Source organism: Pinus tabuliformis, chromosome 8 (genome assembly GCF_031772625.1).
Source record: "Pinus tabuliformis cultivar Carrire ecotype Pingquan chromosome 8, CPIR1, whole genome shotgun sequence".
Lineage (NCBI taxonomy): Eukaryota > Viridiplantae > Streptophyta > Pinopsida > Pinales > Pinaceae > Pinus > Pinus tabuliformis.
The window spans coordinates 518,873,401-518,887,240 of NC_142294.1; the positions used below are offsets into that span (position 1 = coordinate 518,873,401).

A 13,840-nucleotide genomic window follows, 5' to 3' on the forward strand; every position below is an offset into this window, starting at 1 on the left:
AATATTTTACTCAATAGAAAATAAATTATTTCAAATTGAGGAATCCCTAATCGGGGTGTGAGTTGAGTAAGAAAGAATTGTGGGATTTAGGCCACAGTAATCATGTTAATGATGGTAATAAATGACGGGGGGTGGTGTGGATAACCCTACACATGTAAACTCGTGCATGGAAATCTTGGGAATATTAATGAGCATAGGTGGTGGCATATGACGACGAACGAGGTCAGTTGCGCAGTTGGTATAATATTTATCAAAATTTCAGCATGAAAGAGCTAGAAACTCTTAGCAGGTAAGAAGGAGCCAAGGTTGAGGGCAGCAGGCATTACATGGGGAGTGCCATGGGTAGTTTACTAGGCTAGTGTTCGAGTGACCCTGCCACATTGCCTTCTCTCTCGTGGGTACATTTTAGTCAGCCCATCTCTTTCTATTATATCTTTAGTGATATGTATCAATGTAAAATAACTTTCTTATGTTTGTCTTTTTATCTAAATATTCCAGTTACGCGGCTATTTGTTGGGCATTATGTTTTCTTGTAACCCTTCAATCTGCAGATCTGTTGATTCATGGAATCCCTCCTGTCCATTCCTAAATTTAAATCCCAAACGTGAGTAGGGAGGTTCGGGTCTTCTTCGTTTATGCTCCTTTGTTAGTAGCATGAGGCTTGGGCACGGGGGGTTTCTGGTGCATGTGGAGTCGTTTGGATGATGCCAACAATAGTCAAATATCTCTGTAAAGGGTAGCTTCGAGTCTAAATAATTTAAGGTCAATGGGAACTTGGTCCAACCGAGTGATAGGTTACAGTCGGGGAAGAAGGTGGTTGACTCTTCCTTTATGAATGGGGTCTCTCAGCCCTTGATGTAATGAAGAGGTCAAGGCCCAGGGTCACACTCTGCAAGATAAGCCTCACATGTGGTCCTGGGATAAGCCCCATCGAAGATGGACTAGTTTGGCAGAGATCATCCTTGTGCAACATCCCGAGAGGAAATTATGGGTCATATTTATTGAAATGTTATCTATTCGTTGTTGTCTATTAGTTCTCACAGGAAAACTCTACCCTCAGGAAACCAAGCCTCATATCTCTCTCTCCATTGGAGATCGCCTATGTGATCAACGACCATGGGCCAATGACTCTAGGTCTTTTATTACAAGGAAACTTAGGAAGGTTTTTATAATGGGCCTTTGTGCAACGACGGTACACTTGTTATCCCTCCGAAGTCATGGCTTAACCCCAAGTCAGGGGCGTGGTCAAGGAAGCGATTAGAACAGGTCCACCAACGCCCGGTGCATGGTAGTATTGAATGTTTTTCGTAATGTAGGAGGTAACACATACAGAATTGGCACTCCTTTACGGTATAGAAACGTAATTAGTGAATGGTAAGAGGAAAATTGAGCTGAGATTGATCTCAAAGAGGAGGAGATTCTAGCTTATTTTGGTGATCGTTTAACAGAAACAAGCCACATGTGTGGTAAATGAACCTTGTTAATGCAAACTTTTCATATCTATTGGATGATGAAGAATTTTTTGGCTAAGGCATTAATGTTGCCACTTATACGTATCCTAGGGCCCTAAGAAGATATTCAACCAATTCAGAGGGTAGTTCAACTGATTCATTGTGAAATCCAGCAGCATAATGCACATCTAGCACACATTAAAAAACATATACAATGCAGGCCTTCGACAGAACAACGTGGATCTAATGCAATATATCCAACTCTGATTGAATATTCAGATGATTAATACCTCCTAGATGCATAGGAAGGTTTTTATGGCATTATTGTGTAGGCTAGTTCATATTATAGGATATAAAGGCAAATACATTTATTTAGCGTTGCTGGGAAAACTTAGACATTTTTGTTTTTGGACTTGTTATAATGCAACCAAATGGTCAACATACTTGGTTTCCCAATGGGTAGGTTGAGACCATTTGGACATGGACACATTCAAGTAATAGTACCGAATTTCAAATATGAAGATACATAATAACTTATTCAATATAAAACATATTATATCAAATTGAGGAATCCTTGATCAAGGTCCGAGTTAATCAAGAAACCACTATGGGATTTGGGTCACAGTAATCATGTTAATGATGGTCATAAACAACAGGGGTTGGCGTGGCTAGCCCCTCACATGTAAACTCATGCAAGGGAAGCTTGGGCATATCAATGAGGAGAGATGGTGGCATATGACAATGAATAAGGCCAGTTACATAGTTGGTATAATATTTATCAAAATTTCGAGATGAAAAAGCTGGAAATTTTGCAGGTAATCAGGAGTTTCGGTTGAGGGAAATGGCCATTGTGTGCGGAGTGTAAAGGGAGGTTTAAAAGGATAGTGTTCGAGAAACCTCACCACACTTCCTTCACTCTCGTGCATATGTTCCAGTGGGCCCATATCTTTCTATTATGTCTTCAGTGATGTGTATCAACGTCAAATCGCTTTGGTCTGTTTGTATTGTTCTCTCTATTTTGGTTTGGGAATATTCTAGTTATGTGCCTATTTGTTTGGAATTTTGTATTATGGTAACCCTTGCGTCCACGGGACTACTTCCCCTCCACCAACAACCATTCTCCAAGTGTCCTCACAGGATTGGACCACATGCCAACTATATAACCAAGTCAACCTAATGATGTCAGCACCACATAAGCGTATGGATTTCCACGTGCCAACCATACATTTATAATTAACCCTACACATTGAATTTTTTATGCTCCTTTGTTAGTAGATTTAGGCTTGTGCATGGGGGTTTTCTTGTGCATGCGGAGTCGTTTAGGCGATGCCAAGAGCATTCAAATATATTTGGAATGGGTCGCTTCGGTTCTGAAGAATTTAAGGTCAATGGGAAGTCAACCCAAATGGGTGATAGGTTACATTCGAGGAGGAAGGTGGCTGAGTCTTCATTTACGCATGGGGTCTCTCAGCCCTCGATTTAACGAAGAGGTAAAGTCCCAGGATCACACTCTGCAAGATAAGCTTGATATGTTGTCTTGGGATAAGCCCCATCGAAGATGGAATGGTTTTGCTAAGATCATCCTTGTGCAACATCATCAGAGGAAATTATGGGTCAAATTTATTGAAATTTTATCTGGTCATTGTTCTTTGTTAGATCTCGTAGGAAAGTTCCACCCTTGGTACAACAAGCCCCATATCGCCCTCTCTCTCCACTCGATCCTCCCTATGTGATCATCCAACTGTGGGCCAAGGGTTTTAGGAATTTTATTGTATGAAAACTTAGGAAGGTTTTCATAAGGGATGTTTGTGCAACAATGGAACGTCCCTCATCGCTCTAAAACCATGGGTCGAACTCAATCAGGGGGCGTGGTAAAGGACACGCTTTGAACAACCACACAAAGGGTCATTGGTGTGGTAGTATTGATCATTTGGGTAATGTAGCAGCTAACACATACAGAATAGGAACTCCTTCACGGGCCAGAAATATAATTAGTGAATGGAGGGAGGAAATTAGAGTTGAGATGGATCCCAACGACCAAGAGATTTTGGCTAACTTTGGTGATATTTTACCATACCCATGTGAGACGCATGGTAGACGAACCTTGTTAATGAAAAATCTTCATATCTATTAGATGATGAAGGCTTTGTTGGCTAAGGCATTAATGTTGCCACTTACAGGTATCCCAGAGCCCTTAGAAGATATGCATGAAATTCATAGGGAAGTCCAACTAATTGAGTGTCAAATCCAGCGGCAGAATGCAAGTGTGGCATGCATTGAAAGACATATTTCGTGCATGCCTGTGAGACAACAACCAAGATCTAGTGCCAAATATCCATATCCAGTTGAATCTTCAGATGATTAATGCCTCTTAGATGCAGAGGAAGGATTTTTTGGCGTTATTGTGTAGGTTGGTCGATATTAGAGAATATAAAGACAATTATCTGCTAGAAAAGCTTAGGCATTTCCATTTTTGGACTGGTTATAATACAATGAGATGGTGAAGATATCTGGTTTCCTAATGGGCAGGTTGAGGCCATCTGGACATGGATGCTTATGTTGTAATACCTATTATAGTTTGAAGTAATAGAAAGGCACCACCCAAACATACAAAAACAAATTAAGGAAATTAATTTTCCAATTGTACGCTGTATTTATTTATAAATATTTTAAATTATTAATAATCTTAAATATATATATATATATATATATATATATATATATATATATATATATTTTAGCTTTTTATATCAAACAATACAAAATATGAAACTTTTGTTAAATATAATAATAATTTATATTTGTAAGTGTTTCAATATTTTTAAATACAAGTTTTTGTTTGGAAGTTATGTGAATATATAAAGTAAATGTTAATACAAGATTTTATGTTTAAATCTTCGAGATATTAACCCATGGAATTGTACTGAGTTAAGTTGGCAAAGATCAACCTAGAGATTATAGTGGTATAAAATCAACCATTATATATATATATATATATATATATATAGAAAGTAAGTAAACACAAAGAACCAAATTAAACAACCCTTAAACTAAAATAAAAATATAAAACATTCTTGTTAAAATTTACCATAACAATATAGAAATTTAATCTGAATTTGAGTCAATTTGGTCATAACAAAATAAATGAATTTTCCCATTAAATATATGCTTTAGAAGAAATAAAAAGGACCTCACTAGTTTTCAAGGCAGCTGGGTGGCGACGTAGTTCCAAATCCATTCCCAACTCATATATTGATTTAGCCATATTTAGGGTCGTTGACATTATCTAAACATTTGTCAAAGTAATTCTTGTGCACACAATTATTTACTTGCACATAAAATTCACCGCCACATTGGTCTATGCCATTATGTCGATTCTTTTATAAGTGACATCTTGTATTTGTACTGTAAATGCATAAAGAAAACTATATGCGACAACCTGTATTTGTACTATAAAATCATAAAATTCACAGCTACATTTTTCAAATGGATGCTTTTATAAGTGACATAATGTATTTGTACTCTAAAATCATAAAATTCAGAGTCACATTTTTCAAATGGATGCTTCTATAAGTGACATCATGTATTTGTATTGCAAATGGTTGCACGCAACGCCATCACAAACATTATTACTAATTCCAAACTTCAAAACCAATATGCTCAAAAATCATTGTCATATATTTCGATTGAGTTTGTCATATATATATATTAGGAACAAGTAATCTATTTGAGAAGAAAATTGTAAACAATGTCTCAAAATATAGGAATAAGTAATCTATGTGAGAAGAAAATTGTAAACAATGTCTCAGAATATAAGAGTAGGCGTGAAATGGTGATTGCAAATGATTCTTTCGTGTGTTAATGATGTAATAGCTAAGCTGATGGCGTCTCACAAGGGTGATGTAAATTAAAAAAAGGAGGTATAAATATTAAATGTTATTTGAGTGAATTTTAGAGATATGCTACAAAAGTTTCGATTATATATATTTGGATAGTGTTTATTTCAATCCTAAAATTTTAATATTATCTATTAAATTATTAATATCATCAATTAATTTTTTTGTAGGAGCTCATCTAATTTTTTATTTTACAACTTGTAATTTATTTATTAATATCAATATAATTTTAATAGTTATCAATATCAGTAAGAATGTTTACAATTTCATTTTGTATCCATCAAATTATTTTGTGATTTGTTCATATTATCTTCTTTAATAGTTAAAAAAAAATATTTAAGCGCTTAACCTTGTCTCCTCATAAATTGTGCAAACTTTTTATATATAAATAATTTAGTAAACTATTAATAATTTTACTACTCTTTTTTTGCTTAAGCAAGAGACGTTCCTTCTATTAACTTAGGTAAAAAATATTTTACACAGGTTACAACAGACGCACAGAGGCACAAACTCCCACAAAGGGAGAGTGAAAATACCCAAAGTACACATAAAACCCTCCAAAAATCAAACAGAAACAAGGCCTAGACTGCCCTGGAACCAAAAGTGGGCAAGTGGATCCAAAGTCTGCTGATCTGTCTTCTAACAATCCGACAGTCAAAATTCAACCCACGCGGAGGCGAAGCTCGCAGAAAAACCCTTAAGTTGCACGATCAACGCTGACTGTTGATCTTTTCCTTCTGATCCTACGGCTGGTGTCCATATCGCGCGGCTTAAAAGCCCGCTGAATACCGCGCGATGAAGGCGGTTTGCTTTTCCGGTCCTCCACCATGTGTTGCTTCCTGAGTGGAATCGCTGACTTTTCATTAAAAAAGTCTTTGGTTTGGATGGCGCTTGATGATGGTGGTAAACCATTAGTGGTTTTATCCTTTCAGGCCCACCAACTTGCACGCCAAAAGGTGGCCGTTGATCTTCCCTCTTTGGATCTGACGGCCACAAACCAAATTGGACCGCACATCCTCTCGCGGATTACCCAACGATTTTACTATTCATATATAAAATCATCCTTATGATTATTTATTTAATTTTTAATTTATTTTCAAGCTTTTTTTTATTCATCTGTCATTATTTATTTTTATTATTTCATTGCATGTTTAACATAATTTGATATTTATCATGATTAGTAACTCTAGATACTTTCATTCTCGTAAAATAATAATTTTTAATTAATTTTCAACAGTTTTTTTTTTTTCAATGTGAAGAGTAGCTATTTTTAATTATAATTCTAAATATTTTGAAAATATCATATTCATATATTTAAAGTAACTAGATATTTTATATAATATAAATTTTAATTAAACCCATAGGGTGTAGTGTTTTTTCATGGTACCTGATGTTGTAAAGGTTATAAGTTTGATACTCTCTCTACTGGTGTGGTTGAGGAATCCATTCGTGCTTAGGGCTGGTGTGGGTAAGGATAGGTCTAGTGTGCCCCACGATGAGTAGATTAGGCATGCTAGTCATCTTAGGACTCACATAAGTGTGCTCTCTCTCTCTCTCTCTATAATTTGATTATTAACTTGCAAACTAAAAACATATTATCTCTCTCTATAATTTGATTATTAACTTACAAACTAAAAACGTATTATCAAAATTTAGCTATTTTCGATATCGAAGTATTGCATTATTTTCTCTATTATTAGGCATTTTCATTTTTTCAAATAAATTTATTATCAAAATTTATTAAATTCTTATCTTTTTTTTTTTTACGTGGAACGAAAGTAGGGGAAACTGGTAGCACTTCATCGTGAATGTTAAATTGAATGGCAAGTCATGTTTGCGGGACACAAGGTAATTAAAGAGTCAAACCCAGAACCAACAACAACAAGAACCTCGTGTCTAGGTCTACACCACTTGGGCTAACTCTTGAGAATAAACCAATTTTTATTGATTTATTATAATCATTTTAAAACCTAAAATAAACCTTTTATAAAAAAAATAAAGTTATTATCATTAAATTTTTATTCGTCTTTATAATATTTTTTTTATTGATTATAATTGCGTGTTTGATATTTTTCCTTTTATTTATTAAAGTGATTATAATTGAGTTTGATATTTGTTCATTTATTTATTAAAATATTCATAAATATTAGATCAAAAAAAATAATTTTAAATCAATTTTATGATGTAAGTTATTACAATTTGTTTTTTTCTCATAACAAAATATAGAATATATATTTTTAATATAATCCACTTCGTTTTTCCCCAAATTCTCAATAATAATGATGATTATACAATTAAACAATTATATTCATCAAGTTATTATTTTTTAAAATTATATATTTAATTTTACTAAATACATTATGTATATTTTAATGGTTTTATCATTATAAAAAGTATATGACTATGGAATGCATTTTACCTGAAACCACGATTTGAATGTTTTGTCATTTTTTTTCTCTCCATTTATGATTTAATATTCTTTTAACAATTTTTCTTATAACATTTAAGATAACATAATGAATTTCCAAAATATATATTTGAATTATATATCATTTAATTCAAAATTATTACTATTCATTTTAAACATGTATGAATCTAAATGTATTTTAATGCTCAATCTATTATATATTGAGGAGGAGTGAATTCTAAGTACAAGTAGTAATTTTGAATACAAAGTATTGTAAAAGATTAGTATAAGATGTAAACTAATTGTAAATTTGACATTCATATATACAATCATTACATTTCAAATATGAATATACATAAGATTTTATTCAAGACAAACGAATTATTTCAAATTGAGGAAAATATTGTTTTTCGGTCAAAATTACACACTTTATTTCTACTTATAAATCTTTTGAATTATTGTATTTTTAAATATGAGTTTTTTTTAGGAAGTTCACTTAGCAAGTTTGTGAAAATGTAAAGTAAATGTTAATAGAAGATTCCATATCCAAATATTTGGGATATGAAGTCATGGAATTGTACGAGTTAAGATGACAAAGATCCACGAGGAGGTTGTAGTGGTAGCAAGATGAATCAACCATCAAAGTATAGATAAGCATATAATACAATATCTTAGTCTAATATAATAGAAAGTAAGCAGACAGACGCAAAGAACCAAATTGAACTCACGTTATTCAAGAAAACAATATAAATGAATCTTCTTAATTTTAGCAATAATAATATAAATGAATCTTGTTAACTTTGGCCATAACAATATAAATGAATTTGGCCATGTTTTATTGTGAAGCTTTTGAACAAATAGAAGGACCGCACTAGTCTTTAAGGCAGCTGGGTGGCGAAGTAGTCCCCAAAGCCACTCCCACCGCATTGGTACATATTGAATTTGCTGCGTTTGTAGCCGTTGAACTTATGTGAACATTTTCCAAAGTAATTCCTGTGCACGGAACTGTTTCGCTGCACGAAAAATTCACAGCCACATTCGTCGATGACGTTCCGTGGATGTTTTTAAAAGTGACATCCTTTATTTGTACTGCAGATGACTGCACACAACATCATCACAAACATTATTGCTGATTTCAAACTTCAAAACCAATATGTCCAAAAGATATTGCGATAACCGATATGTATGAAAATTATTGTGTTATATACTATTTGTCATTTCTATGCATTTAATATGGCGAAAAATTATATCAGAGACATGATTACTGATTCCAAACTTCAAAACCAATATCCAAAATTTGTTTATAATTGGAGTAGTTGTAACTAATGATGCTAAAAATAATTAATTTCCTATTTCAAGCGAATAGATACTAAAGGGAAAGAAATTGTACTTTCGTGCTTATTATATGCACATACACCAGTATTTCAGAATTGACGACATATATGGGAACTATATACCCACAGACTTCAAACTGATATTTGAAGAACAACTGGAACAAAACGCAATCTTAAAAGAGACAAAAGTACTATGATGCCCAATTAATTAAGATGCGTGTTGTATATGTTTTTCCCTCGGGTATGTTATGAAAACAACATGGAATTGTGCACAAAAGTTAGCTGATCACCTGAATTTTGCATGGCGAAGACGAATCACAATAATACTGATCAATGATAATCGGATTCTTGACATTATCAACAACTATGTCCTCAAATGTGATATTCCGTGCGTAGCCAGAACCACCCTGTATATTTAGAAAAATCATGAATTATGCTATAATCATGGTAGATAATGAAGATTAATATCAATTACAAATTGTAATGGATTGTTGTTGCATAGTGAAAATTTCAAGAGAAAATTTTAAAATCAATAGAAATAGTTAAAAGAGTCATACACATGCTAAACCAACCTGCCAAGTCTTGATTCTAGCTCCGTTGGATGTTCCGCTAAAAGTGATGTTTTGGACAAGAATGTCATCAATTTTGGCTGCTTCTCCATTTTCTCCCAGGCTTCCAATACTGCAGAAAATAAGAAGTACAATTAAAATTGCATTCTTAATGTCTCATCTGACTGTATTGTATTTTCTGCATGATAAGAGCAAAAATACATATCTCACCTGATGCCATGGCCTGGGCCACAATTTATATTTTTGACATTAATTGTAGATGAGCCCGACGAAATGGAAATGCAATCATCCCCTGGTATACAATATTTACAATCATAATTAGCATGTTTGTCAATTTGAAGTTTAGATAGGTAAAATTAAGGTTTGCAGTTATAGCAACGTTAAGATAGGTCTAAGCTAGACGGAAATATACTAAATTATTATTAAGCTATTGGATCTATGATAAATGGGTTTATGTGAATGAACAAATTAACGCAAAGCAGTGAAATTAATAGTTTCCAACCTGTCTCGATGACACAGTTGTCGATTTGGGCATTCTGAACTCTTTGTATATGGATACCATCAGTGTTTGGGCTATCCTCGGGAGCTTGTATCTGCAGCCCGCTTAGTTGGATATCCGAAGAGTCCACCACTGCGAGATGCATCTGTTGGCTATTGACAAATTGCAGATTTCTAATCAAAACATTCGAACATCCAGTGATAGACATTGCCTGTAAGACCAACGCATAATCCAAACCCATTGCATGAGAACAGCCGCCTTCAATTAAAATTTACAGAAAAATAAATAAAAAATAAACTATTTATAACATCGTGTCTCTCTTCAAGCAAATAAACAAGGTGATTAGGTTGGAAACAAACCGTCGGAGCCGCATCGAGGCAACCCTGCACACATGAACATTTCTGATGATTAATATAAATTGAAGCAGATGGTTTATACTTGTTGTATTGATGTTTAATGTTAAATGTTAAGAGTTGGAGAGATGAGTGCGGATGGTGCTAGTGGGTGGAGTCGTACGTGGATATTCAATGGAGGAGAGATGAAGGAATATTAGAGAATGCGACACAATGGTGACAAAAAGACCAGGTGAAATAGAAATGCTTACTTGTTGTTCGTGCACTTTGCAGGACTTCGACCACCAAGCCTGGCCTTGACCATCAATGACACCACCACCTTCTATGGTCAACCCAGATATACCAGAAAATCGGAGCCACATACCACGTTCATTGCTATTCCATGCAGATTGTTGATTGGGTGCAACTATTGTTCCTTTAATCTGCAAGTTATCTATGTCAGCATACTCTGCGTCTATTGTCATCACAGGTAGACAACCCGACATCCAACTTTCTTACCTCTAATGAAATATGAGACTTGCAAGGACCAAGAAATGTCACTGGCGTAACTAGAAATTTCTTTCCCGACGGTACTTGCAACACTGCATCGGAAGGTGCAATGCATGCAGCTTGCCATGCTTCTTGGAATGCCTAAAATAACCAGAAAAACAATAAAGACCGAGTTAATAACCACAAAAGAAGAAATAATCGTAACAATACTAATAATTTAATTTGTCATATTTTCTTGTCGTCCGAAGAAAAGATATTCTCATCAATAAGATTTAATTAGCTGTAAAAATTTTAATTAGATTACAAAGCATATATAATCTATTTTTCCAAATTTCACTTATAGTGAGAGGTATATAAAGGAACACGTATATTTTCTAAATTGGTTGTAAAAAATTTAATTAGATTACAAAGTAATAAAATATATCAAGGAACAAGTATGTTTTCTGGACGGTTAGAAGAAAGAAAAACCTATTCCCACTATAAAAATACTGCAGTGAGTCGAAGGGCAAGGGCAAGGGCAAGGTATGCTCAGCGCATCAAACTTTGCAGGAGTATCAAAAGAATATTGAACATATATAATAATTGATTAAAAGGTAGTCACCGTCCGATCATCGTTTAGACCGCTGCCATGTGCGCCGTAGTCCATGACATTGAAGATCGGTGAAGCGCTGGAATCACTTTTGGTCAGCAGCACCTTTCTATGAGTAGCCCAACTTGAATCCACCATTAACAGGGCCATAAAAGCAACAGCTGAAGCGAATGTAGTCTGCAGATAATTTCTTTGTTAAAAGCGTCTTATCATTTTTTCACACACACAGACTGACTGCAGATAATTTCTTTGTTAAAAGCGTCTTATCATTTTTCACACACATCATATTGTTTGCAACCTACAGAAGCATAGTGTGGTTTAGTCATTACCAATGATTTAAAAGCCATTGCGAAAATTTTGAAGCCGAACCTTTGTTGCAGCCTACAGGTGATCGAAACGTGTTTCATGGCAAGGAGAAGAGCGGGGATTTTATAGTGCTAAAAGCCATTTAAAACGTGTTCCTATTTCTTCTTTTCTTTCTATCTCAGGGACTCGATTTCGTCCGCTTTATTTTTTTCTGACCGCAATGTGCCCATCAAAATTGAATTAACTGTCACTGGGCATTGTGGAGACTGTGCTGCTGTAACATATCCAAATTCCAGTTTGATTGTTGTTCAATTTGTGATCGCTGACGTATTTATCTTTGGACCATGGAAGTCGGAATGATGGTAGAAGTACTTTCCCCGCATTATGCCGTGCTGCGGAACCAAAAAAACACTGACCTTTGTGTACTATTCGAACATTCTCATTTTGCACGACCGTTGTTTATCTTAACGGAAAGGCTGCGTGTGAGTCGCTCCCTTTGACTAATACAGTTTACAGTCTTTGCATGTATGTATCTTTGTTCGTTGAAATATAGTTCATGTTGTAAACATGGATTTTGTTTTTTTGTTTTGGCGGGTGTGCATTAAATTGCTTAATTGCATTAATTATAGTTCAGAGAAAGAGTGCTCTGGAAAGGCCAAGATCAACATCATTTAGGCTCTTAAGTTTGTATCATTATAAATAGTTTAGCTTAACAAACAAATAGAATAAAGTGTAAATCTTTTGATGCGCAAATAATTTAGTAAGTTATTCATATTTTTATTTTTTTTCACTTTTCATTTACTCTATGGAAAATTCATATACATAAAAGGATAAAACTCATGTTGCAGTTAAAAAATGATTTGTAATTTGATTTTTTTATTATCTAATTTTGAAAGTACTATGAAAGACACCATTAAACATATAATGTATTTATTAATTTGTTTTTTAATTAATCTGATTTTCTAATTTTTAATTATATGAAACTGATATATATATTTTGACAAGTAACTACTATACTTTAACACGTAACTATTAGTAAACTTGTGGTATCTATAGATTTCATGTCAACTCCAACCAAAAAAATTCAATTCGAAAAATGGGTTAACGAAACTCACAAACCAGCAACCGTGAAACCTGCATATTGCTGAATTGCGTGAACCAACCACCATGAAACCTGCATATTGCTGAATTGCATGAACCAACCACCATGAAACCTGCATATTGCTGAATTGCATGAACCAACTACCATGAATATTCAATTTTAAAAGCCACGTTAACAAATATTCGGAAGTTGCAAACCAACAACCGTGCACATTTCTGAATTGTACGAACCAACAACCATGGGTATTCATTTTTAACATCACTTGGTATTCGCAAACTATTCATTATCTTTAAATAAATGCTTCTTCCTTCCCACGAAATTTGACATGAACTTAAGCCAAAAGGCTCCATTTTATGTGCGACGTTTTCGCAATCAGGAAATCAGTCTAGTCGTCTCAGTGTGTCGCTGTCCGTCTTCTTCTGCGTACTTAACAATAAGAACAGTTGTTGTCAACGAACTGCTCGTACTTAACAATAACAGTAGTTGTGGTCAATACGAGCGCCAAGTATTTTCTTTCTGAGAAAAGTTGAGAGAGAGAGAAAGAGAATGTGGGTGCAATCGCAGGTGTGGCGGAAATATAAGTTTTTCTTCATCCACGTAGAGCTGCAGGACGACCCAGAGATAATAAAACTGCCGACTCTAATTACAAACGTCCCATTTTCTTCATTGCTACAACCGACTACGCCCCAAATCCTCCTGTTGTTGCGCTATAAACGTGTCAAACCTGATCTACTCTGAAATGAATGCTCAAACCGAGCGCTCAATTCCGCAGTCGACCCGCGCTATAAACGTGTAAAGCCTAAATCAACTAGTCTGAATGAATGCAATTTTTGTGTTTTACAACT

At 34.5% G+C, this 13,840-nt stretch overlaps 1 protein-coding gene across 1 annotated transcript; it reads right to left on the reverse strand.

The window, feature by feature from the left end:
• Positions 1-8,625: 8,625 nt before the first annotated feature.
• LOC149236415 (putative polygalacturonase At1g80170) lies at positions 8,626-11,934 on the reverse strand. The gene is made up of 10 exons (XM_089368898.1): positions 11,917-11,934; positions 11,600-11,764; positions 11,008-11,139; positions 10,761-10,931; positions 10,516-10,539; positions 10,160-10,367; positions 9,868-9,949; positions 9,661-9,769; positions 9,379-9,495; positions 8,626-8,853 (listed from the first exon to the last, which is right to left on the reverse strand). Exons 1-10 carry the CDS (start codon positions 11,932-11,934, stop codon positions 8,626-8,628), a joined length of 1,254 nt encoding a protein of 417 aa, XP_089225024.1.
• Between the last annotated feature and the right edge of the window lie 1,906 nt (positions 11,935-13,840).

Coding starts and splice junctions, on each gene's coding strand:
- LOC149236415 (XM_089368898.1), bottom strand. Junction 10,368..10,515: donor GCCTCGATGCGGCTCCGACG/GTTTGTTTCCAA, acceptor TTGGTCTTACAG/GCAATGTCTATCACTGGATG. Junction 9,770..9,867: donor GGCCCAGGCCATGGCATCAG/GTGAGATATGTA, acceptor TATTTTCTGCAG/TATTGGAAGCCTGGGAGAAA.